Source organism: Odontesthes bonariensis, chromosome 3 (assembly GCF_027942865.1).
Source record: "Odontesthes bonariensis isolate fOdoBon6 chromosome 3, fOdoBon6.hap1, whole genome shotgun sequence".
In the NCBI taxonomy this organism is placed as follows: Eukaryota; Metazoa; Chordata; class Actinopteri; order Atheriniformes; family Atherinopsidae; genus Odontesthes; species Odontesthes bonariensis.
In genome coordinates, this window is record NC_134508.1 from 17,984,000 (window position 1) to 18,004,379 (window position 20,380).

At 41.2% G+C, this 20,380-nt stretch overlaps 4 protein-coding genes and 2 non-coding genes across 10 annotated transcripts; 4 read left to right on the forward strand and 2 right to left on the reverse strand.

Moving 5' to 3' along the window:
* Positions 1 to 1,982: 1,982 nt before the first annotated feature.
* Positions 1,983 to 6,894, forward strand: gnl3 (G protein nucleolar 3). Its single transcript, XM_075460632.1, has 15 exons — positions 1,983 to 2,109; positions 2,308 to 2,366; positions 2,549 to 2,689; positions 2,903 to 3,022; positions 3,108 to 3,188; positions 3,269 to 3,404; positions 3,485 to 3,588; positions 4,076 to 4,226; positions 4,420 to 4,507; positions 5,015 to 5,192; positions 5,287 to 5,429; positions 5,642 to 5,778; positions 5,921 to 6,060; positions 6,257 to 6,317; positions 6,404 to 6,894. Exons 1-15 carry the CDS (start codon positions 2,097 to 2,099, stop codon positions 6,496 to 6,498), a joined length of 1,647 nt encoding a protein of 548 aa, XP_075316747.1. The 5' UTR covers positions 1,983 to 2,096; the 3' UTR covers positions 6,499 to 6,894.
* On the forward strand, positions 3,784 to 3,918 carry LOC142377992 (small nucleolar RNA SNORA47). Its single transcript, XR_012769587.1, has one exon. It is a non-coding gene; the product is annotated as a small nucleolar RNA SNORA47 (small nucleolar RNA).
* On the forward strand, positions 5,488 to 5,562 carry LOC142377990 (small nucleolar RNA SNORD19). Its single transcript, XR_012769585.1, has one exon. It is a non-coding gene; the product is annotated as a small nucleolar RNA SNORD19 (small nucleolar RNA).
* Positions 6,895 to 7,027: 133 nt separating the features above from the next.
* Positions 7,028 to 10,504, reverse strand: glt8d1 (glycosyltransferase 8 domain containing 1). Of its 2 annotated transcripts, XM_075460637.1 has the most exons (9): positions 10,079 to 10,504; positions 9,757 to 9,855; positions 9,388 to 9,598; positions 9,172 to 9,289; positions 8,987 to 9,071; positions 8,742 to 8,854; positions 8,467 to 8,633; positions 8,203 to 8,315; positions 7,028 to 7,996 (listed from the first exon to the last, which is right to left on the reverse strand). In XM_075460637.1, the coding sequence occupies exons 1-9, from the start codon at positions 10,092 to 10,094 to the stop codon at positions 7,818 to 7,820; spliced, it is 1,101 nt and encodes a 366-aa protein (XP_075316752.1). In that variant the 5' UTR covers positions 10,095 to 10,504; the 3' UTR covers positions 7,028 to 7,817. The 2 variants fall into 2 exon arrangements, with proteins under 2 accessions (XP_075316752.1, XP_075316753.1); XM_075460638.1 differs by lacking the exon at positions 10,079 to 10,504 and having other exon boundaries at positions 9,757 to 9,868.
* A 148-nt stretch (positions 10,505 to 10,652) lies between these two features.
* On the forward strand, positions 10,653 to 11,977 carry spcs1 (signal peptidase complex subunit 1). The gene is made up of 4 exons (XM_075460640.1): positions 10,653 to 10,780; positions 11,248 to 11,307; positions 11,410 to 11,496; positions 11,692 to 11,977. Exons 1-4 carry the CDS (start codon positions 10,745 to 10,747, stop codon positions 11,815 to 11,817), a joined length of 309 nt encoding a protein of 102 aa, XP_075316755.1. The 5' UTR covers positions 10,653 to 10,744; the 3' UTR covers positions 11,818 to 11,977.
* A 97-nt stretch (positions 11,978 to 12,074) lies between these two features.
* On the reverse strand, positions 12,075 to 19,440 carry nek4 (NIMA-related kinase 4). 4 transcript variants are annotated; one of them, XM_075460636.1, is made up of 16 exons: positions 19,177 to 19,440; positions 18,319 to 18,585; positions 18,014 to 18,211; positions 17,421 to 17,528; positions 16,943 to 17,097; positions 16,595 to 16,739; positions 15,157 to 15,789; positions 15,022 to 15,066; positions 14,737 to 14,883; positions 14,389 to 14,544; positions 13,937 to 14,003; positions 13,601 to 13,713; positions 13,399 to 13,520; positions 13,060 to 13,277; positions 12,845 to 12,978; positions 12,075 to 12,618 (listed from the first exon to the last, which is right to left on the reverse strand). In XM_075460636.1, the coding sequence occupies exons 1-16, from the start codon at positions 19,282 to 19,284 to the stop codon at positions 12,523 to 12,525; spliced, it is 2,712 nt and encodes a 903-aa protein (XP_075316751.1). In that variant the 5' UTR covers positions 19,285 to 19,440; the 3' UTR covers positions 12,075 to 12,522. The 4 variants fall into 4 exon arrangements, with proteins under 4 accessions (XP_075316751.1, XP_075316750.1, XP_075316749.1 ...); XM_075460635.1 differs by having other exon boundaries at positions 12,845 to 12,981; XM_075460634.1 differs by having other exon boundaries at positions 13,060 to 13,280.
* Between the last annotated feature and the right edge of the window lie 940 nt (positions 19,441 to 20,380).

Below are 20,380 nucleotides of genomic sequence, written 5' to 3' on the forward strand. Positions count from 1 at the left end.
TTCCTGTCCTGTTTGTTCAACCTCAGTCTCATCACACATTAAAATATCTTCCACTTTCCTTTGGGAGATGTAATCTATTACAAAATCTAATAAGAATCTGGATGTCTTCTTCAAGAGTAAAGGTGTCATTTAGCCTCCTATTCAAGACATAAGAATGATACAGGATGTTGTTGTCACACGTGGTGAGCTACCAGTACGAGTCAAAAGGTGAAAGTTGCTGCTTTAATGTTGTCTCTCCGGCCTATTTTTGCCTTTTGCTCTCTGCAACTATGAAAGAATATCCTGTTCTTGGTAGAACCATGACTGTGGTATATTCTCTCTAACTGTTGTTAACTGTCTTCATGGTACTCCATAGTATATGTGTATGTAGTATAGGATATCAGCCATGTAGCTTTATTGTTTTGCTAATATTTTCTGAAAGATGCCTTTCAAATACAACATTTGGCTCAGGATTTTAATGCTCTGTGTGAATCAGTAACAGCTGAGTTCATGTGGAGACAATCAGAGGGAGTTAAATAGATAACAGAGGTATGCGTCCCTTTATTTAACATGAAACTAAATGCTATAGGTGGATTCTGAACTCAGAAACCTTCTCAGTTATGACTGAGTCCCTATTTTTTTTTGTTTCACCTTTTTTGTATGTGTTACAAATGTTGCAGCCTACAAGTAATGTGGAAAATGTTTTGACGTGATTTATCCTGTTGGTTTTTTTTCCTTCTTTGTGTGTAGAGTTTCTATATTTGCTATAGAAACACATCAGCTATGAGGCAGTCAGTGCCAGGAGTTTGCATGTAGGTTGTTTATCACTGATGTTTTTTCTTTTTCTTACCTAAACCTTTTTGTCATTTTGTAGACAGTAAGCAACAACAAATAAGGATAAGCATTTCAAGAGATCATTCCCCATCTCAAGAATTATGCTTTATGAGATAAATGTCAGCCTGCAAAGACAAACACACACAGACACAGAGACGCACACGGACTATTGCCAAACAAAATGTAACTGCAAGTATTTACTCAAGTATTGTATTTGAGTACATGTTTAGAGTACTTTTTGGGTGCGTGACCTGACTATTTTAATTTTGTGTTACTTAATTTTTCATACTGCCTCTGCATATTCAAAATGTTGTAATTTAATTGTAATTTCAACTTAACTAACAAGTGCTTCTCCTAAATATTACATGCACAGATGTAGCTCAGTCCTTTATTAATAGACAACTACTGCATTGATTGTTTAAAATGACCCTGTTATAGGTTACATCTTTAATACGACCCCAATTAAAATGAATTCTTAATATTAAAAGATTTTTACGGGACAGCTTTTGAAAGTTTAAGTACATTTTGTTGTTTATGCTTTTAATCCTTTTGAAGTCATATTCTGAATGTGAATCTTCAATTGATTTTTATTTGTTTAGTTTTTTTTGTATGTGATATATTATTAGACAAACTACCATATCCAACATCCTACCTCAACTACCCAAAGGTATTTTTACATGTATTTTTTATCGGGATTTTGAGTGCATATTGGTAAGAATAATAACAAGTAGAATTTCCTGAAATAGTACACATCTAAAATAATACATGACTCAGTATTTTTTATGTAAGTTTCAACTATATCTTTAAATCATGTGATTTAGAAAGTTATTATTTCTAATAACATGAAAAGTTTCTTTATACAAAACGGAATCGTGGTCCTTCTCTCCGGGTGCTCCGGCTTCCTCCCACTGTCTAAACACATGCATGTTAGGTTAATTGATGTCTCTAAAATTGCCCTTAGGAGTGAGTGTGAGCGTGTATGGTTGTTTGTCTCGTTTGTCTCTGTGTGGCCCTGTGATGGACTGGCGGCCTGTCCAGGTGGTACCCTGCCTCTCGCCCATTGACCGCTGGAATAGGCTCCAGCCCCCCGCCCCGCGACCCGACCGACGGATTCAGCGGTACAGAAAATGGATGGATGGAATCGTGGTCCCATGAAGCCTCCCGGCCAGCAGGTGGCGGATTATTAATCACTCGCTGTCAGAAGCGGAAATGACATCACACAGTTGCGCAGTCCTCCACGTGCAGCAGCGTTTTAGTCACATTGGGTACTCCGCCGCTCTACGATGAAACGACCAAGTAAGTGTTGTCCCTTAAATATATAAACCGACATTCAAAGTGTTTGTAAGTGGCCATAACAGCTAGCTAATAAATGAGCGAGCAGCTTCCTAATAGTTACAAAGCACTGCTCGGTTTGCATTAGCTTCTCCCTCAGCTAATTTTTCAACCTGCGTTAAAGTGTCTGAATTTATACTTGGTTTTTTTCCCTCCCTCCAGAGTTAAGGAAAGCAAGTAAGCGGGTCTCCTGTTCCAAACGTTACAAGATACAGAAGAAGGTATGTGGCCTGAATTGGTTGTATTCTAATTTCCTCTGTTTCGTACCATATCTCTTCCACCTTTGGGTAAACGGATTTTAACGTGTCTCGTGTCAGTGAGAGGCCATTTTTAGCCTCAATTTTTACTGACAAAATGCACTTTCCACGTGAAATGTAGTCACGCTCTGATGGTCTGTATTTAGGTCCGGGAGCATAAAAGAAAACTAAGAAAAGAGGAAAAGAAGAAAGGAGGAAACAAACGAGTGAAGAAGGATCTCGGAGTTCCCAGCAGTGCTCCCTTCAAGGAGGAGGTTCTCCGGGAGGCAGAGCAAAGGAGGCTAAAGGTGGGCAGTCATAATTACAATGTCTCTTTTCGGAATAATGAACACGCACAGACCCCTGTTCCCAAAAGGATTGTTACGACCTTCGATCTATTCATTAGGGCTGTGATCGTCTCAGCCATTAAATGCTTTGAAGAAACCAAATATATAGCGCAGTGTGGATCTACCTTGGTTTGAACGTGTGCTGAGTATTTTTCTCTCAATTGAATCTGGTAGATTGAAGAAGAAAAGGAACAAAGACGACAAGCCAAAAAAGAGGAGCGAGCCCAGAAAAGGCAGAAAGACAAAGAGGCTGGGATAAAAGAGAGTGAACCCAAGGCCAAGAAGGCTCGCAGGGTAAAAGGTCAACTTGGTCAACTTTTCTTTGCTGGCATTTTCTAAACTCATTGTTAACCTGTTTATTTGTGTTCGGTTTGCATAGGATGACACAGCAAATCATTCAGAGACACAAACCGCCCCAGACAAGAGCTCAAAACAGTTCCTCTGTACTGAATTAAATAAGGTAAAAAGAAAACTACACAATTCCAGTCATTGTATCACACTGGAGTGTAAATGCTTTACTCACGTAGTCATTTCTTGTAGGTAATTGATGCATCTGATGTAGTAATAGAAGTCCTCGATGCTCGGGATCCGCTGGGATGCAGGTGTCCACAGTTGGAGGAGGCTTTGGTGCAGGGGGAAGGCAACAAGAAATTATTGTTGGTTTTGAACAAAATAGGTAATGACACATTTTCATGAGTAACATGTGTTGGATTTGATCGGGCTGTCAGGACTCAGATTTTTTTTTCTGCATTGTAGATCTGGTACCAAAGGAAAACGTGGAGAGGTGGATCGAGTGTTTACAAAAGGAGTTTCCGGTTGTGGCTTTCAAAGCGTCAACGCAGATCCGAGACAAAACCGTGGTAGGGGGTGCATTTTAAACATCGGAGCGCTTGAGTATTTGACTCTTCATATGAGCACTTAACATTTGGATGTATTGACAAATCTTTTATTCGAATCAATCAGATTCTTGCAGTTGGTTTTTAAAACACATTATCTGGATTTCCACCCTGTGGCAGGCTAAGAAATAGTTGCTGTTAATGTATTGCTGTATGATGTGGAGGACTGAGAAGGTTGAACAGCTTGTGTCGTGCTGTTGTAACTGGTTTTAACCTCCAAGAGTAACTAACAAACCACACAATAATGTCACTCTGGTTCACGAAGAGCTGATAAGTGTGTTTGTGTGTCAATAAAAACTTTTTTTTTTAAAGAACATTTTCTTTAAATAGACTATTAAATGTGGCTTTAAGTAAAAGCTTTAGCCACTGAATCTGAGTTCTAAAATGGTTTAGATGTTTAAAAAAAGGATGGTACTTTAAGATAATTCTTTCTGCGCTCCGTCTTTGCCAGCAAGCCAAGAAGAGCAGAATAGTGGCCTCCAACGAAGTTCTGGACAAATCCCGAGGAGCAGCCTGCTTTGGATACAGTTGTCTGAGTGAGCTGCTCACAGGTTATGCTGCTCAGACACAGAGTGAAGCTTCACTCAAAGTGGGCATTGTTGGTAAGTGCAGCTTTCCTTTCCCTGTCTTCTGTGAAAAGTGTCCTTGTTGCTGTCATTTTATAGTTTTACAGAACTCTTAATGTGTATGTAGTCATATATATATATATTTAAATTTCTTGTTGCTATCCGTTTCTGGAAAAAACGGTACTCGATTTCAAAATACATCTTCTCTACAATCCTATTTGATCCACAGGTTTTCCTAATGTAGGGAAGAGCAGCCTCATTAACAGCATGAAGGGGATGATGGTGTGCAATGCTGGTGTCAAGAGAGGCATCACAAAGTAAGCGACGACAAACATGTTTGAGAAGAATCATCAAGGATTTGAATCTGAGCTATAAATTTTAGGTTTAACTAGAAAGTTAATGTAAACTTACGCTGATCAGCCACAGCATTATGATCACCTGTCTTGCTGCCAGTAGAGCTCTCGCCAGTCGTGGTGTCTGAGTGTCTTCTACCAGGATGGTGCTAATAGACCCTTTGAACCTGATCTTTGTGGATTGGGCTTGTTTCTCATAGTTGTTATCACATCCCTTCACATTTGTATGTGGGGAATTTTGGAGTCCAGATGAAGACCAGGTGTGTGTATGTATTTGAGACTGGTCTACAAAAATATTTAAATGGGTGGCAAGTTGAAAGGAAACATCCTCATGGATACTCAGATGTACTTTCCCATCAGAACATGATCATTATAAGAAGATGAACAGTGTAACTCACTTTCCTGTCAGGTCTTGATGTTGTGATCATATTTCTCTCGTTCCCTGAATTTTGTCTCCTTTCCAAACATTAGAACCATGCAGGAGGTGCACATCTCAAAGACTGTAAAGCTTATAGACAGCCCGGGAGTTGTGGCGTCACCAGTCAACCCATCAGCCTCCATGGCTCTGAGGAGCCTGCAGGTGGAGGAGGGCCATGTGAGTGTGTTGGATGCTGTGAAGACTCTGCTGAAGCAGTGTGACAATACCCAGGTAGTACGAGTTTCATGTACAAGAGTGCAATGTGTAAAATATTTAATAGATGATTTACTTTAGTAACTGGCTTGAATTGCTCACATTGTTTCAGATAATGCTTCAGTACAATGTTCCAGACTTCAGAAATTCTCTGGAGTTTTTGACCCTGTTGGCCAAAAAGCGTGGTTTCTTGCAGAAGGGCGGCGTCCCTAACACAGAGCAGGCGGCTACTGCTTTCCTCGCTGACTGGACCGGGTAAGTTGTTTTTCCTCCTTAAAGCTTGGAAAGGTTTGGTAGTTTCAGGGCATCAACGTGGAAATGAGGACAAAAACGCAATTCTGGATTTCAATATGAAGACTTCTAATCCAACTCTGATCCAAACACTATGCCTACCTGACTGCATCTATGTATTGTATCAAGGGATATTTTTACATTTTTAAAGCTTGCATCTCTTTTGGTGTCCCCAGTCAAAAACTAAGCTACCACTGTAAGGTGCCAGGGACCCACTGCCTCCCTTCCTATATGACTGACACCGTGGTGGCTGAGATGCAGAAAGACTGGGATCTAACCAAAGGGAAAGCTGGAAATGAGGAAACTCTACAAGGTGCTGGTTTGAATTGAGCCTGTAGCCGGAGGTTTTAAGAAGTATTACTTGTCCCCACACAGAAATTAAGGAGCCGCATGGCCTTTAAGGGCTTTTGTCCAATGTCATTTTTTGTGTTGCTGAAAACGTTTTTCCTTCGTAGGTGTTAAATTTCCAAACCAGGCCAGCAGTATAACCTTAATCTCTAAAGGCCCAACACGAGGTCTGCTGAGAGTGGCCGACATCTCAGAAGAAAAGCCTGGCCCTGCAGCCCCAGAGGTCAACGTGGAGCAGAATGATGAGGTAACTGTAGATGGAGAGCTGTCAGACCACACAGATGCTTAAGATGATGATGATCTGTAATTCTGGAAATGAGGACAAAATTCAAGTCTTAATGTATTCATGCAGACTTCTAATCCAACTCTGATCCAGCCGACTTTTTCCTCCTCTTAAATCGCTGTAACTGCTGGACAAGTTATAATTTCTGCTCTTCTTTCAGCCTGAACAAACTACTGAGGACTCCGGGGAAGTAGAGAAAGCCCAGAAAACATCACTTCAAAGTAAGTGATTTAACATTTATTATTTGTTAAATTGCACACGCATGGGAATTGATTTATTTATTTTTACCTCTTTCTTCTCTTTGCAGAAAAACGGGTGCAGTTTCATTCAGTCCCTATTGACATCAGCCTGTCTACAGCTAATGCAGAGGATGCCTATGACTTCAATACAGATTTTAAATGAGCTTTGCCTTCATGCTGAGGTATTGAATAGGCTCATGCAGTTTTGTGGACCTTCTGACCGAGTCCCCATCAGGAAGCCTTTGACCATTTGCTTGTTATATGGGACGATGACTCGCGTGCCCTCGCCCTGCCACTTAAATCAGGAGAACAGTGGGACATATCGCTGCACTCGGACTTTACCTTCATCCCAAACTAAAATTCCAGCAGATTTGAATTTCTTTTGTCTGTGGTAGGTCACTACCCAAAGACGGACTGTATGGTCCAGCAGTTGTGTGTTTATACATGTCCATTAGCTACTTTTTCCAGTTTAAAGTTTGGAGTTGATGTGTAATATCTTAATGCAGACTACTGTATATAGACACCTACCTATTAATGTAATAAATATTTTTGAAAATGACCAGCTTGCTTTTCCTTTCAAGTAAAGGTTATGGCAGGAGTGTCTATATTTTCTTTGCTCATTTATCTTACATCATTTTCCAGCAAGTGTCACAAACAAGAAAATGGCAAAATCCCAAGATATAAACTTTATTTCATGTACCGTACAAAAGACATTTACAACAGCAAGGTAATGCTTTTTCAGAATATATAAAAATCCTATCAATGGGATAATACATGGGGGAAAATGTGCAAATGGGTTGTTTCTCCAGAGGTGAAGTTAGGTTAATGGCCTGCATATAGTCATTTAATTAAAAAACAGTTTAATGTGAAAGGCAGTGTTCTTTTACAGTTGCAGCTATTTGGGGGAAATAAAAATTGTTAGTCAACTTGAAGTTTATAAGAAAGCTATTCAGTGGTCAGCGTAGTGGAACTTAAAGACTGCTGCCAAAATATAGGTTCGATTAAAAAATGTGCCCTGAAGACTCAATTTTTCCACAGGTAGTACTGAATGAAGGCAATGCCACGAGGCGCCAGCATTCAAATGGGATTATTCAAACAGGACTGATGTAAAATCCTTCAGTTTGTCACTATGACCAATCTTTATTTAGCAGAATGTAACCATTTACCTGTGCCATATATACTGACTTATATTGCACCTCTCACTTTTGTACAGAACCTGTAGGTGATGCTCTACTGAACTCCAACATGCAGTATAAAATGGACAGGGAAGGCAAATAGAATGTGAAACGGTTTGCTTTCAATAATTTATCAAAAATATTTTGGGTAACAAGAAATAACTGTGTTCAATGTAACATCGGAGTAAGAAGGTCCACACATCCAGGGGATGACGTCAGAAGGCCTTAATTAGTCCCTGAGATTTAAGAAGCTATGCTGTGCTCCAGCTGGGACTGGGCCGGTCCAAAGGTTCATGACACTCATTGTTCAGTCTGTGTGTCTGCGCACGGGATGAAACTTTCCTGTGGGGTCTGGAATGAACCACTTGTCCCACACATCCGAAAAAGAGGATGTTCTCCCCCAGGGCTTATAATGTCCATTCCAATGGAGGAGCTTGGCAGCTCTCACAAATTGGGGAGAGTATCGGTTTCCAGCTCCTGTAGTGCCTGAAAAGTTAAAAAGTAGAAAAGTAAACTATCTGCACATTTCTGAAGCAGCCAAAAGCCCTTAAAAATCTCAACACGTGCGAAGCACTGCATCCTCCGCTTAAGACGGTAACTGTTCAGGTCAATGCTTCCTTAGAAAATAAAATAAAACAAAAAGTTCTTCTAAATTCTTGGTGGTTTTCCGACAAGAATGAACAGGAACGTACCGAGGTGTCTCACGTGCCACGTTGGATTGATGGTGGAGTGACGTTTGTAAAAAACAATGAGGAGGGGTGGAGTGACGATGCTTTCTGCGAGTGTTTTACTGTACAGATCCTCACTGGGGAAAAGAAAACATGCAGCTTTATGAGAGCAAAAAAAGAGGCCTCTGATTAAACAGGAGTTGTTTTTATTAACGGTAAGATGCAGCTACTCCTGTGCCTCCTTCAATTGTCCAGAGATGTCTCTTTAAGATTCATCACGACACTTACTGAGTGTTGAGCTCCATCCAGTGTGCCAGCTGTTCAGTAACGTTCTGGTTCCTCCATTCAGTCAAGTTGGCGATAATGACCCCCGGGTTGAAAGAGCACGTGTTGGCCTTCATCCCCAGTCTCTTAATTGCTTCCTTCTTGAAGTCCAAGAAACCTATATAGTTGTTCTACAAAATATAACATTTCTGATTTAATCAAGCATCATTACTCAGTATTTATTCCTTTCTTCTTCCCCCTTCCCATGAACAAAAACGACTCTTTCCAGACATGCCCACCTGGTTTCCAGCCCCTCGAATGATGCCCTTAGCAGATGCTGAGTCGCAGTCATCAGAGAAAGCAGCTGCATGTCCTGGTCTGAGGTTGGTTTCATAAAGCTCTTGAATGTCTCCTTAGATCCAATACAACAGGCAAGTTAACTGATCAATGTACTCTCACGAGACCTTGTTTCTTATTGTTTAAGAAGATTTTCTTTTAGTTATACAACAAAAGATAATACTCATCCTTTGCAATGGTTTGTTACCTTGTACAATGATGTCATCATCCAAATAGATGGCTTTCTCTGCATCAGGTATGTAGAGAGGCAGATAAAATCTGGCAAAAGTCAACTGAGAAATACACAATTAACACCAATTACAACAAGAAAAGACATGAGCAGGAGCACGATCACTTATTTTCAGGAGGTCAAACTGTATTCAGTTGTCTTACGGGTTTTGCAGCCTCCAGCGACTGAGCATCCTTTGATAACTTCCCACTGAGGATCTCTGGATTGAAAATAACTATCTTGTATTTTGTATTTTTTAATTCTGTGTTACTGAGCCACACCCTGTTGGTAAAATATAGAAACGGTTATGTCAGATTACTTAAAGAATCTTTTAAATTCCTGCCGTTTTGGCATGCAAGCAAATGGCTTTGTAGCCTTACTTTAGGTGGCCAACAGTATCATTCAGCGTCACAATGGTGAAGACCACGTTGGCTTTACTGTTCTGGTAGACACTGTTCATGGCTGCAACCACGGCGCCAAGTCTGTCCTCTGCAGCGGTGATGAGAATGGGGATTTCCTCTCCTTTCCTCTCCGACTCTCTCCTAAGGTTTGGAGACAACTCAACCTCAAAGGGATGAATCAGTCCATCATCTGGAAACAGACATAATCCACAAATTACCACCATAGTTTGATTTTTAACGCCCCTCACTTGTGAGATAATATGTAGGCAACTAAAACCCAATATATATTTTGGGCAGAAAGTGTACCCAGCATGTGAGCACACCTGCATCTCCAACACACAAGTATACCTGGGTTTTCTTGGTGTAAGAAGTCACTGAGATTGAGGAGATTCCGTTGTACTATGATCAGGAAGGCCACAACCAGGAGGAGGAGGATGACCACGTTTACTGTGAATGACATGGGAGAGATGGTGTTAGTATGAACCGAGATGTATGAGGCCGCATTGCCATGCACTTACTGGGAAGTGCTCCTACATGCAAATGCCAGCCAGTTTCTTACATAAGCTTTAAATCTATTAATTCCCAATCAACGTGTTAGTTTTCCGATCACTTTGTTTAGACATACAGCAGATGTAGTAATGTTGCAAATACAAAATAAAAATTGCCCCACCTCTCCTCAGTGTCATGACAACCGTCGCATCGGTCACTCCAGGACGTCTAATAAACCGGTTTTAAAAAGGACTAAAGATTGGTTAAAGCGCAAAACGCCAACTTGAATGGAGCCCGCGTTGGTTTAATTGATTTGTATATTAATCTATAACACGGCTGCACGGCTGCGTGGCGACCACAAACCGGTGGCGCTTGACTTTGTCTGCTTAAATTTTATAATCTTGTCACCACCATGGAGTTTTAAGAGGGGGACATCATGGGTAAGACTAATTCACGTTGTAGCCAAACTGCCAACTCAACATCAACAAGTTTATCCCATCCACAATGCACGTAGTAGTAGGTGTTTCAGGGTGTGCCTGATTGAAAAAGCCCTATTTTCTTGCCGTTTTCCCTTCGTGGCGGTTCAGAAAATTAGTTGGACGGCTAAAACTTTCCACACGACGTAAAACAAATATGACCGTAACTCTTAACAGCTCAACCCATTCACTTCATTTAGGTATCCCTGAAAATGTGCTGCTTTGTCCACACTAAGGCACTCGGGAGTAAGCGGATGGGTCCTTTTTCAAAATACGACGTATCGTTTTAAAACCGGAAGTCAAGCTGCGTGCATACTTGGTAGTAAGAGCCAAAATATTTTTCGTTTAAGCAGTTCATTTTCAGAGGAAACATGCTGTCTATGTTCAAGTCCATTCCCACGCATATGGTAAGAGATTATTATATGTTTTAAATTGGAAAAATTATTTCAAGAAGCCATTGGTTTAATTTATGTTGATTTACTCAGCTAAAGTTAAGCCACCTTACGTTAGCTTCTCGATGATGTGCTTACACGGGTAACAGCTGCTAACTAACTGCTATACCTGCAAAACCCAAACCAACCAACATCATTTCTGCGCTATACCCCAAAATAACAAATTCCATTTCCACCTTACCTGAAAAGCCCGTGGTTTGTAAGTGTTGGTTACTCGCAACCCTTACTTTGTGTTACAATTTAAAGTAGCTCGTTGTAAAGTTATTTTGCACTAGGGTCTTATTGAATATTGTAGAATAAGTACCTAAGGCTAAGGTGCAAGCAGCAGTCAAATTCAAATGAACCCATATATCACCGCACTGTCTTGGTGTCATTATTATTGCTTTAATTTAACTATTTTTTTGGCCGTTCAATTGTTACAGGATTACAAGGGCCAGAAGCTGGCTGAACAGATTTTCCAAGGAATCATACTCGTCTCAGCGGTAAGACACCATGACTCATGCAGAGCAGCTAAATACTCCATTTAGGGTGCATTCAGTTTTTACCTACAGTTTCGTTGATAACATTTTGCATTGCCTTCACAGGTGATTGGGTTCGTATATGGACTAATTGTCGAGCAGTTTGGGTGGACGGTGTACGTAGTGTTGGCTGGTTTTGCTGTGTCTTGTGTGGTAAGTTTTTGCTTTCTGTTATTTGTTGTTTTGTCTCCATGTGGCTCAATGGTACACCTTTCTCTTTTTTCCACAATAAATTGGACCTAAACACACTCTTGGTTCTCTTGTGGTCACGCATCATGTCAAGACTTTTTATAGGTGAGCAAAGTTTGCACCTCATACATAATACCATTTCTGTCCTTTTTACTTCAGTTGACCCTGCCTCCGTGGCCTATGTACCGGAGGAATCCTGTGCCCTGGCAGCCACTCATACCAGAGAGCAGCGGGGAGCCGAGCCAAAAGCCTCAGGAAAGCCTCAAGAAGAAGAAGCACAAATAAATCAATAGCTGTCCCCTGTTTGGCTGTGAATGCTTTTTTTTTTTTTTTAAATATGGGAAATGTTCCAGTTTCTTTCACAATTCACATTCGAAGCATTTGGGGGAAAAAAAAGTTTGTCAATACTGAAACGTGTGTCAGTTAATAAATATCTGATACTGTATGTTTTCTAAAGAGGATATTGGAAATGTGTCATGCACCCACAGCATATTTACTCATTTTCCCCTTAATTAAAATATTGGCTCTCGACGTAGCAGGAAGTAGGTGCAAAAATAAATTCAGGATTTATTGGAAAGAATTCAAATGTTAATATCTACAGTACATATAGTTTACATTATTGTTATAGAATAAAGTAAAGCAGAGGTTAGAAGTAGAGTCTTTTAAAGATAAACAGATTTAGAAATTCTAGCTTGCATTATAAATAATTGTGCACTACAGATAAACATAAAAAAAGACAAAATGTTTTGCATAGACATCCTGAACTTTGCAAGACTAATTTCACAGTCTGTGTTCATGCAGGAGAGAATTTTTTAAACATTTACATAACTGCACGGTAACAATTCCATGACTAAATCCTTAAGCTGAAGACAAATTCATCTTTGACTTGACTTTTTCCACTTCAGCACAAGTTTCTGCTCGACAGAGGAACCGTTTCTCTGACGATCTTTAGGGAAATGCACTTCTATGTGCTCCCATAGTTGGTGCTCTTCAAACCTTGAATGCAACGTCTTCGAAAAACTTCAGCTGCCTCACCATCACAGCGTAAGCTTGGTACTTATCTCCCATCTGGTCACGAAGGCACAGCTGAACAAAAAAAAAAGCAAAATCAGCCAACCGACATCAGTTTGGAAACGGAGTGGTGGAGTTTCGCACTTTGCCGACAAGTTAACTGCACCGAAAATTAAGTTGGAGAATGTGTTGGGTTTGGTTTCTTAAAAATAAAAAACTTTCCCAGATACACAAGGTTCCAAAATATAAAATCAGGACATTTAAACTGGGGTTATGATGTTGTTTGAAATGCTCCACTTACTTCCCTTTTGGTCTCGTCTTCCTCCTCCATGATTTCAAGCACTTTGTCCAACAGCTTGACACCCAGACCTTTGACCACATCTGTTCTCAGGTGCTCTATGGCTCTTCTTATTTTGGCTGGACCAGAAGTGGAAGCTTCTGGACAGAAACAGTTGTTAAATACAGTGAAGCTCCAGAAAGGACAACTGACTGAAGCCAGAGTTTGAAGTATCCAACCTATTGGTATTTCACAGAGTGAAAGGTTCTCTGCGTCCTCTCGAGCCTTCCCATGAAGCACCAGGGTGTCCCGGTACTTCCTGTTCAGTTTGAATTCTGGCAGCGTGGTCGAGTTAAATCTGCCTTTTTCCAGCTCAGGTCCAGCGTCTCCAGCATCCATTCTCAAAGTTTGAGTCATCATATGGACTAAATCATGCATGTCGCAGGATTCGGTCTTTCTGCTGAGAACCCACAAATACAGTAAGTTTACAGAAGCAGTGTGAGTATTTATCGTTAGTCTGTGTTGCATCGATCACTCGTGCTACACTCGATCCCTCTCTGGTGTGCGCTCGCTCTCACCTTTCCTTGCAGTCTCCCTCTGAGCGCTCTGTGGAACTTGTGGATGAGCTGCACTCATCTTCATCAGACCTTTGCTCCAGCAGCTTATCCTGCTGAGAAAATCCTCCCAGGCGAGTATCGACCTAGTCATAAAGGGAAGATTCTTTTTTTTCTAAACTGCATGAAATGCATTCAAATGTTACAGTGGGCGAAGTATCCGTACCTTACTGCTGGGCTCTGTGATAGAGTAAGAAGCAGATCGAGTAACTGGAACAGCGTAGTACTCAGCTTTGGCGGGGGTGACATCATAAGATCCCCTTCGTGAAGCACAAACACCTGAGAAAAGCAGAGAACTAATGAAAACAAAAATATCCTGTTCCCATCGTGACTTTATAATGCTGTAATAAAATTTAGAACGCGCACGTTAAGATGTGCACGTCTGTTTCCTGATGTAACGAGAGGCATTACTGTGTATTTTCTCTGGCGATTGTTTTTTCTTTTGGATCTAACTTAGTAACTTATTTGTTTTTCACTCAGGAGGGGAAGTTTGTGTGAGTACCTGGTTGGCTGACGCTCTCTTGGGACTGCCTCAGTCTTCTTCTCTCTCTGGCAGACAGAGGACGGTCCTGAAAATAACCCTGACGTTCATTTTCTGTGACTGATTAACTGAATTGAGGTAAAACAGAAGCCACCAAAAAAAAAAAAAAAAAAAAAAAAAAAAGCTATAAGTGGCACTGACAGTGGTCTAAGAAAGTAAAGTATGGGAACCTGGGTGTTCAAACCTTGGACCTTTATAGAGAAGGTGACTTATGACTGCAAAAAGATGGTTTGTCACCCATATTCTCAACAACTGAGGCAATAATACCACATACATTAAGATGTTAACTTAAAAGTTTACCCAAACTTAGAAAGTAAACTAACAGTTTACAACAAGTATAATGTACATGAACTGATGAACTCACAAAGCGGCGCGATAACGTAGGACTGTTGAGGGGACACTGCTTTTTGTACCTGTGGTGGCAGAGATTCGTCCTTTGAGCAATGAACTGATGTGGACGCTGCGGTCTCCTTAGCTTTTTTGCTTCCTGTGGCCTTCCTTCTCTTCTTCTTCTCTTCCACAGCAAGACTCTCAACGGGGGGTTGAGGTAAAGGCCTCGAAGCAGCCACCTTGAAATAACAAAACTGTTAAAGCTGTTGTTATACAAGGTGTCAGAAAGTGGAGGAAAATCCTATTCCTCCCTGGACAGTTTTGTATCAGCAGTTCATAGACACAACGTGATATTCAGTTCAGTAAAACTGGACTTAAATATGTTCACATTTTAAAATGCGAGACCTAGCATTAGCTGTATGCATGTTTACCTTGTTCTGATCCCCTTGCGTCTGTCTTTTGTGTTTCCCCGTGTGTTGCTGTAACGCAGAAGGTTCTGAGAGGCAGCTGGGACTTCGGCCAGGAGAAGCCTGATCTCGCTTAGTGGCCACAGAGGAAGATTCCCCCTGAACAGGCTCCTAAACAGATAACAGTTACAGTTTTACCCCTGTGGACAAAATACGACTACAATGCAAGAACATCGTTATGCAGTGGGTGTTGTTATGGCAATGCCTGGCAAAAGGTTCAGGTAAGAGAATGGGAATTTTAATGCTTACCAGTACTGGAGACTCTAACAGCTTTTCAGTAGTTTCTAGGCTGTCCTTCAGAGACACAAATGAACATGAGTATAAAAAAAAGAGATACTTGATGACAACCAAACCAAGTATTTCTTTGTTCCTTTGGCCACTCACTTGGATGTCTGAGGTCTGTGTGTGTTGTGTCGGAGTTTGCTCGATAGAGTTCAAGGTGTCATTTTTATTGCCCGTGTTCACTTCCAAAACCACTCCAATGTTTTCTAGATTTGGGTTCTGTGCATCAGCCTCTTTAAGTAACTCCATGGTATCATCCTTACATTCCATGTTTGAGACCTGTTTGTCCCCAAAGATAGAAAATGGGTTATCTCCAGGGTTTGGTCTGGCCTGTGGCTGAATGTCTGTTGATCCACTGGGTGCCGTCCCCTCCTCTCCTCCCCTGCTGCTTACACCAGATACAGCCTTCAGAGGGGGCTTAACAGGAGAAGGAGGGGGTGAAGGATCTGGTTTCCCTTGGCCCTTGCCGCCTTTGTACACATAGTCAGTCACAGTTTCGCTAGTTGGCCCGTGGTTTGACATAACAGAATGGGGCCTGTGCCCTTGTCTCTTCATCACATCATCACCCTGCTGCAGTGGGATATCGATATCAATGTTGCTGACAGTTGCCATGGATGCAATGCTGGCTTTGAGAACGTCAGGCGAGGAGGGTTTGGGTGATAGTGGTGGCATCTGAGCTTGAGGGCACTTTGTCAAACCATCGCGGCTTTTAGACTGTTGTGATTTATCTTCTTTCTAAGGACAAGAGAAAAAATAAAAGCTGCAAAACTCAGTCACTCCTTGAAATAAAGATGCTCATATAAACAGCTTCAATATCAATCAAAGCAATCCATGTGATTGTTCTGCACATCGCCCGACTTGGATAAATTCATACATACACCACTCCATCAGGACATGCAGGCCTTTGTGCTGTCTATTTATCAAGCAGAGCAGCTAACTGTTACCGTAGCATTAACTCCAACTGACATTGTTCAAGTCCGGCCGGCACATTATTATCCGTGACAGTCATGTCAGGTGGAAAAAAAGAAATAAACTCCATTAATATAGTCTGAATCACAAGTTTGTGCTCATGTAAAAGATGTGTAAAGTTACAAAGCTTTAAAAAGGTCCAGACCAAAGGGAGGTATACTCTCCCACAAAAGCCACGAATCCTGAACTGCCTGAAATATCTTGTTTGTAGTCCAGTTTTTTTCTTTCTGGACTTGACCACATCATTATGGAACAAATTTGCATGTTGCCAGCTAAATAGCCTGTTTGCGACAATCCCATCTGACCAATAGCTGATCAATCAAAGCAGACTTGGCCTCTTTGGGCGGGGACATTTAAGGGATATGAGCTAAAACAGTGCATTTCCAACCGAAAGGGCCACAGCTGTATATAGTATGAAGAAAAGAATGCATTTTTGTAAACATTTAAGCATAAAAAAAACTAGTTCAAAACCTATAAACGATCATTTTGTAGGGTACTTAAGAAGCAGTAAAGGCAATGATTAGCAGGCTGCAATTAAAACTCACCGATGATACATTCATCGGTAACTCACCTGTTTGACACAGACAAGAGGTTCAGGCTGAGGACTCAGAGGAAGCCTCGCAGGTTTCGGTTGGCACGAAGCCCCAGACGATGCACTGTTGGTCCTACAGTCGCCACTGCTAGCCGCGGCTTTTTTTCTTGACTTGGAAGTTTTTCTGGCAAAAAAAATAAATAAATAAATCAGCATAAAAGCAAATATTTCACTTAATCTTCGCAGAGGAGCAGTAAAAAGGACAGGGGGCAAAATCAAATTCTGACAGTATGACAGGATCCCAATTTAAATATACAAAGAAAATACCAGAAACTCGCCAAAGAAAGGAATGAATTCCAAAGGCAGTTTGCTGCCAATAACACCTACTCTTTGGTAGCCTCAAGAAACATGGCAATTTGTCGTTTTATGTAGGGCTGCCGGAGGACAAGTTTTACATCAGGCCGGTCTTCTGGTCTCTTACACAGCATGCTCTTGATCAAATCACCGAGCTGGGGCTCATATCGACTTGGCATCTGTGGCAGCTGATCAGAAGAACGGGAAAATGAAAACAATAAAACAGAAAAAAAGTTAAAGATATCGTCTAAAAAAGACAGACATAAACTGATAAAAACCCGGTCAAAATGGCTGAAATCATAGTGACACCAACATTTATCAGTTGGGTCAGGAAAAAAAAAAAAAAAAAACATTGTTCAGTCTGTACATGCCATGGAGCTTAAATAATGTCCAACACACTCAAAAATGTGTTAATTAAAAAAGGTTTAGTGTAAATAAAATGGACAGTGTAACTAAATATGACACTTAACTGAGAACCTGATCAAAAGAAATGTGTTAATGTAAAACCAACCTTTCCCTCAACAATGCGATACACCAGTGAGTTCATGTCCTTGGCATTGAAGGCATGTTTCAGTGTGGACATCTCATACACACAGCAACCCAGGGCCCATACGTCTGACTGGAGGCAGAAATAAATCATACAACAGTCCCAATTTAATATATACATGCATACATATAAGCAGTAGATAGTGGCCATGAATTGTCGATAATGTGAGTAAAAACAGAATTTCCTGTGCATTACTATTTTGGTAACAGTGTCAAGCTGTGAAGTTCATACCGTTAACCTCTTTATTTAATAGCTGAATAGAACTGCTGAACTTCATATAGACAAAGGAACGCCAGTCATTTCCCCCAGTTGTCAGTTTGCAAACTGTGTCGATACTATGCGTAGAGCTTTCGTGTCAGACTGAAATGGGCAACACTGTGCTATCTAACACAGGATAGAGACCAAATTCTGGGTCCAATCATTTGTGTTTAAGTGATGCACCAAGACATCCCTGTCTGGGATATGAGCCATCCCATTTCATCATCCTGCTTGGCCCATTTAAAAAAAATTAAATAAATCATTCGGAGCGGTGAACTAAGAGAAGGAAACCAAACTACCTTGTGGTTATAGGGTTTATTAGAGAAGAGCTCAGGACTCATGTAATACGGGGTCCCGATGAGTGTGCTGGCCATATCATTCTGGTTCTCCAGTACTCGTGCAATGCCCAGGTCCCCGACCTTGATGATGTTGGTTTTAGTCAAGAATATATTCTGTGTTTTAAGGTCCCGGTGAAGAATGTTCCTCTCGTGCAGGTACTGAAAAGCAAAACAGTGACTTAAACCGTCCCATTCTCGTGTGAAGCAAAACAAAAATATGTTTGACTTAACATGGAGTACATGCTCAGGATTATAATATCCAATACCTGAAGTGCCATGGCTATTTGGACAAACCACTCCACGACCTGTCTCTCTGGCAAAAGTTCCCCTTTCTGTTGTTTGAGCCTGTGATAGAGGTCACCCCCTTCACAGAAGCCCATCACAATAAACAGTTGACAGTCATCCCCTTCCCAAGACTCCCTGTAAGTGACAATGTTGGGATGTCGCAGCTGGGACAGAAGCTGCGCCTCCTGCTCTGCAGCACGCCGCTCCCGCTTGGAAGACGTGTTTAAATTCAGCTTCTTTATAACATACTGAGAAAGGAAAAAGGGGAAAAAAACACACACTTCCAAATAAAAACAAAAATAAGATCCATCCATGCATGGGGCATTATCAGATTATGATAATAATTACATGAGGAGCCTTTTCCACATAGATGGTCATTGATTTGGACCTCTCCAACTCCAAGTAACTAATTTGTGGGAGCCTGGATTCAACTCGAACTACATAGCATTGGGAAGGAACAATAGAGGAAAATTATGTGTGAACATGCAGCTATTCTAATAATGTCTAAATCCATGGGATTATTTCACTAGATTAAATCCCGCGCTCTTATAAAACTGCCTTTTAGGGGCCACCGAAGAGAAAAAATAATTGATCAATTCCCTTGCTGACTGTTTTTCTCTGTAATGAACTACAACAGGCATTGCGTCTGTACACTTGGATGTGACAGCTCTGTTTGTTTCGCTGGAAAATAATCCAAAATATGATGTAAAGTAACAATCCGTTTAGGTTTTAGCTATACTTTGCTAGCAGTACTTAGGTGGGGTCTTAGCAAAACAGGGTTTTTAAAAAAGAAGTCCTTATGAGCTATCTTTGAATCTACAACACTTTGTGTTGCTCACCTGTTTTCGGTCTGCCTTGTTTTTCACCAAGTTCACCTCCCCATAGCTTCCTTTCCCAACGACCCTGATGAAAATATAATTATTCATCATTGTCTCAGAACCCTTCATAAAGCGACCCGACGCGCTGAAACGTTACACAACCCTCCAGATAAAAGTTTCGGTGTTATTTTGTCCCATGATCCAGCAGAAAGGAAAAGATTAAAAGAAAACAAATCTGTGTGACAAACTTCGCGTTAGCTCAGTACCACCGAAGAGATTTTGAAAAGGCAGGAAACAGCAGCGGTCGATAGTTTGTCATCACTAGGCAACTGATGACTCTCTGCTGCTGACGATGCTGAGAGACAATACTGTTTATGTTACAGCGCCACCCAGCGTCTGGAGTGTGACACAGGCGCAGTTTTACCAAAGAAAGCCCAGAGGAAATTTCTCTTCATCTGTACTTAACAACGTGCCTTCTGTGGAGAGGTGCATTACTTATTGGCAAGTAAAGTAAGCTACTACCCCCCCACCCCCACCCTTCATAGAAATGCCTACAGTACTGAATTTCCCACACATCACAGGCCCAAGTAGAGGTCTCAGCAGAGTAGAAGAGAGCAAAATGGAAGGTTTTCTATCAACAGCCATTCTCCCTTATTCCTTTCCTTTGGGACTAACTTCAGGCTACTTACAAAAGCGGCATTTTGGACCCTCTCCTTCCCTCTATTTCATTGTATTAGGAGTCTTTTCAAAACTGGATTTTCGATAAGGACATTTGTATGTGCAACAGCCCGATTATTACGGTGGGTAGATTCACCAATACGGAATTACTCTGTCCAGTCTTCATGAATGAGCTGATAACTATGAAGAAACAGCTATACTCTGTTTTTTCCTTAGTTCTATCATATCGTGCTCATGCTGATTATGCATGTGAAGCCGAAAGCCTCTAATGTATTCATCTGTTGCCATATTTCTATGATAAGGTGTGTCTTTGTCGACAGAAACATTTTTGCGCAAGTGCCTCCGTCTGTCCCTCTCTCCCCCTTCCTTTGCCTTCCGAATGACTATCAGGGCTCTAATCTGTGCACTCCAGCCCTGCTGCTGCTTGGATATTCCTCCCTTGTGAGAAGCACACCTGGAGAGTTTTCGCTTTTCTTTCTGCTCCTGGCTTCCCAGTGTTGCAGCACTTTAGTTAAATGTTATGTGGTGTGAGACAGTGGACAAGGCT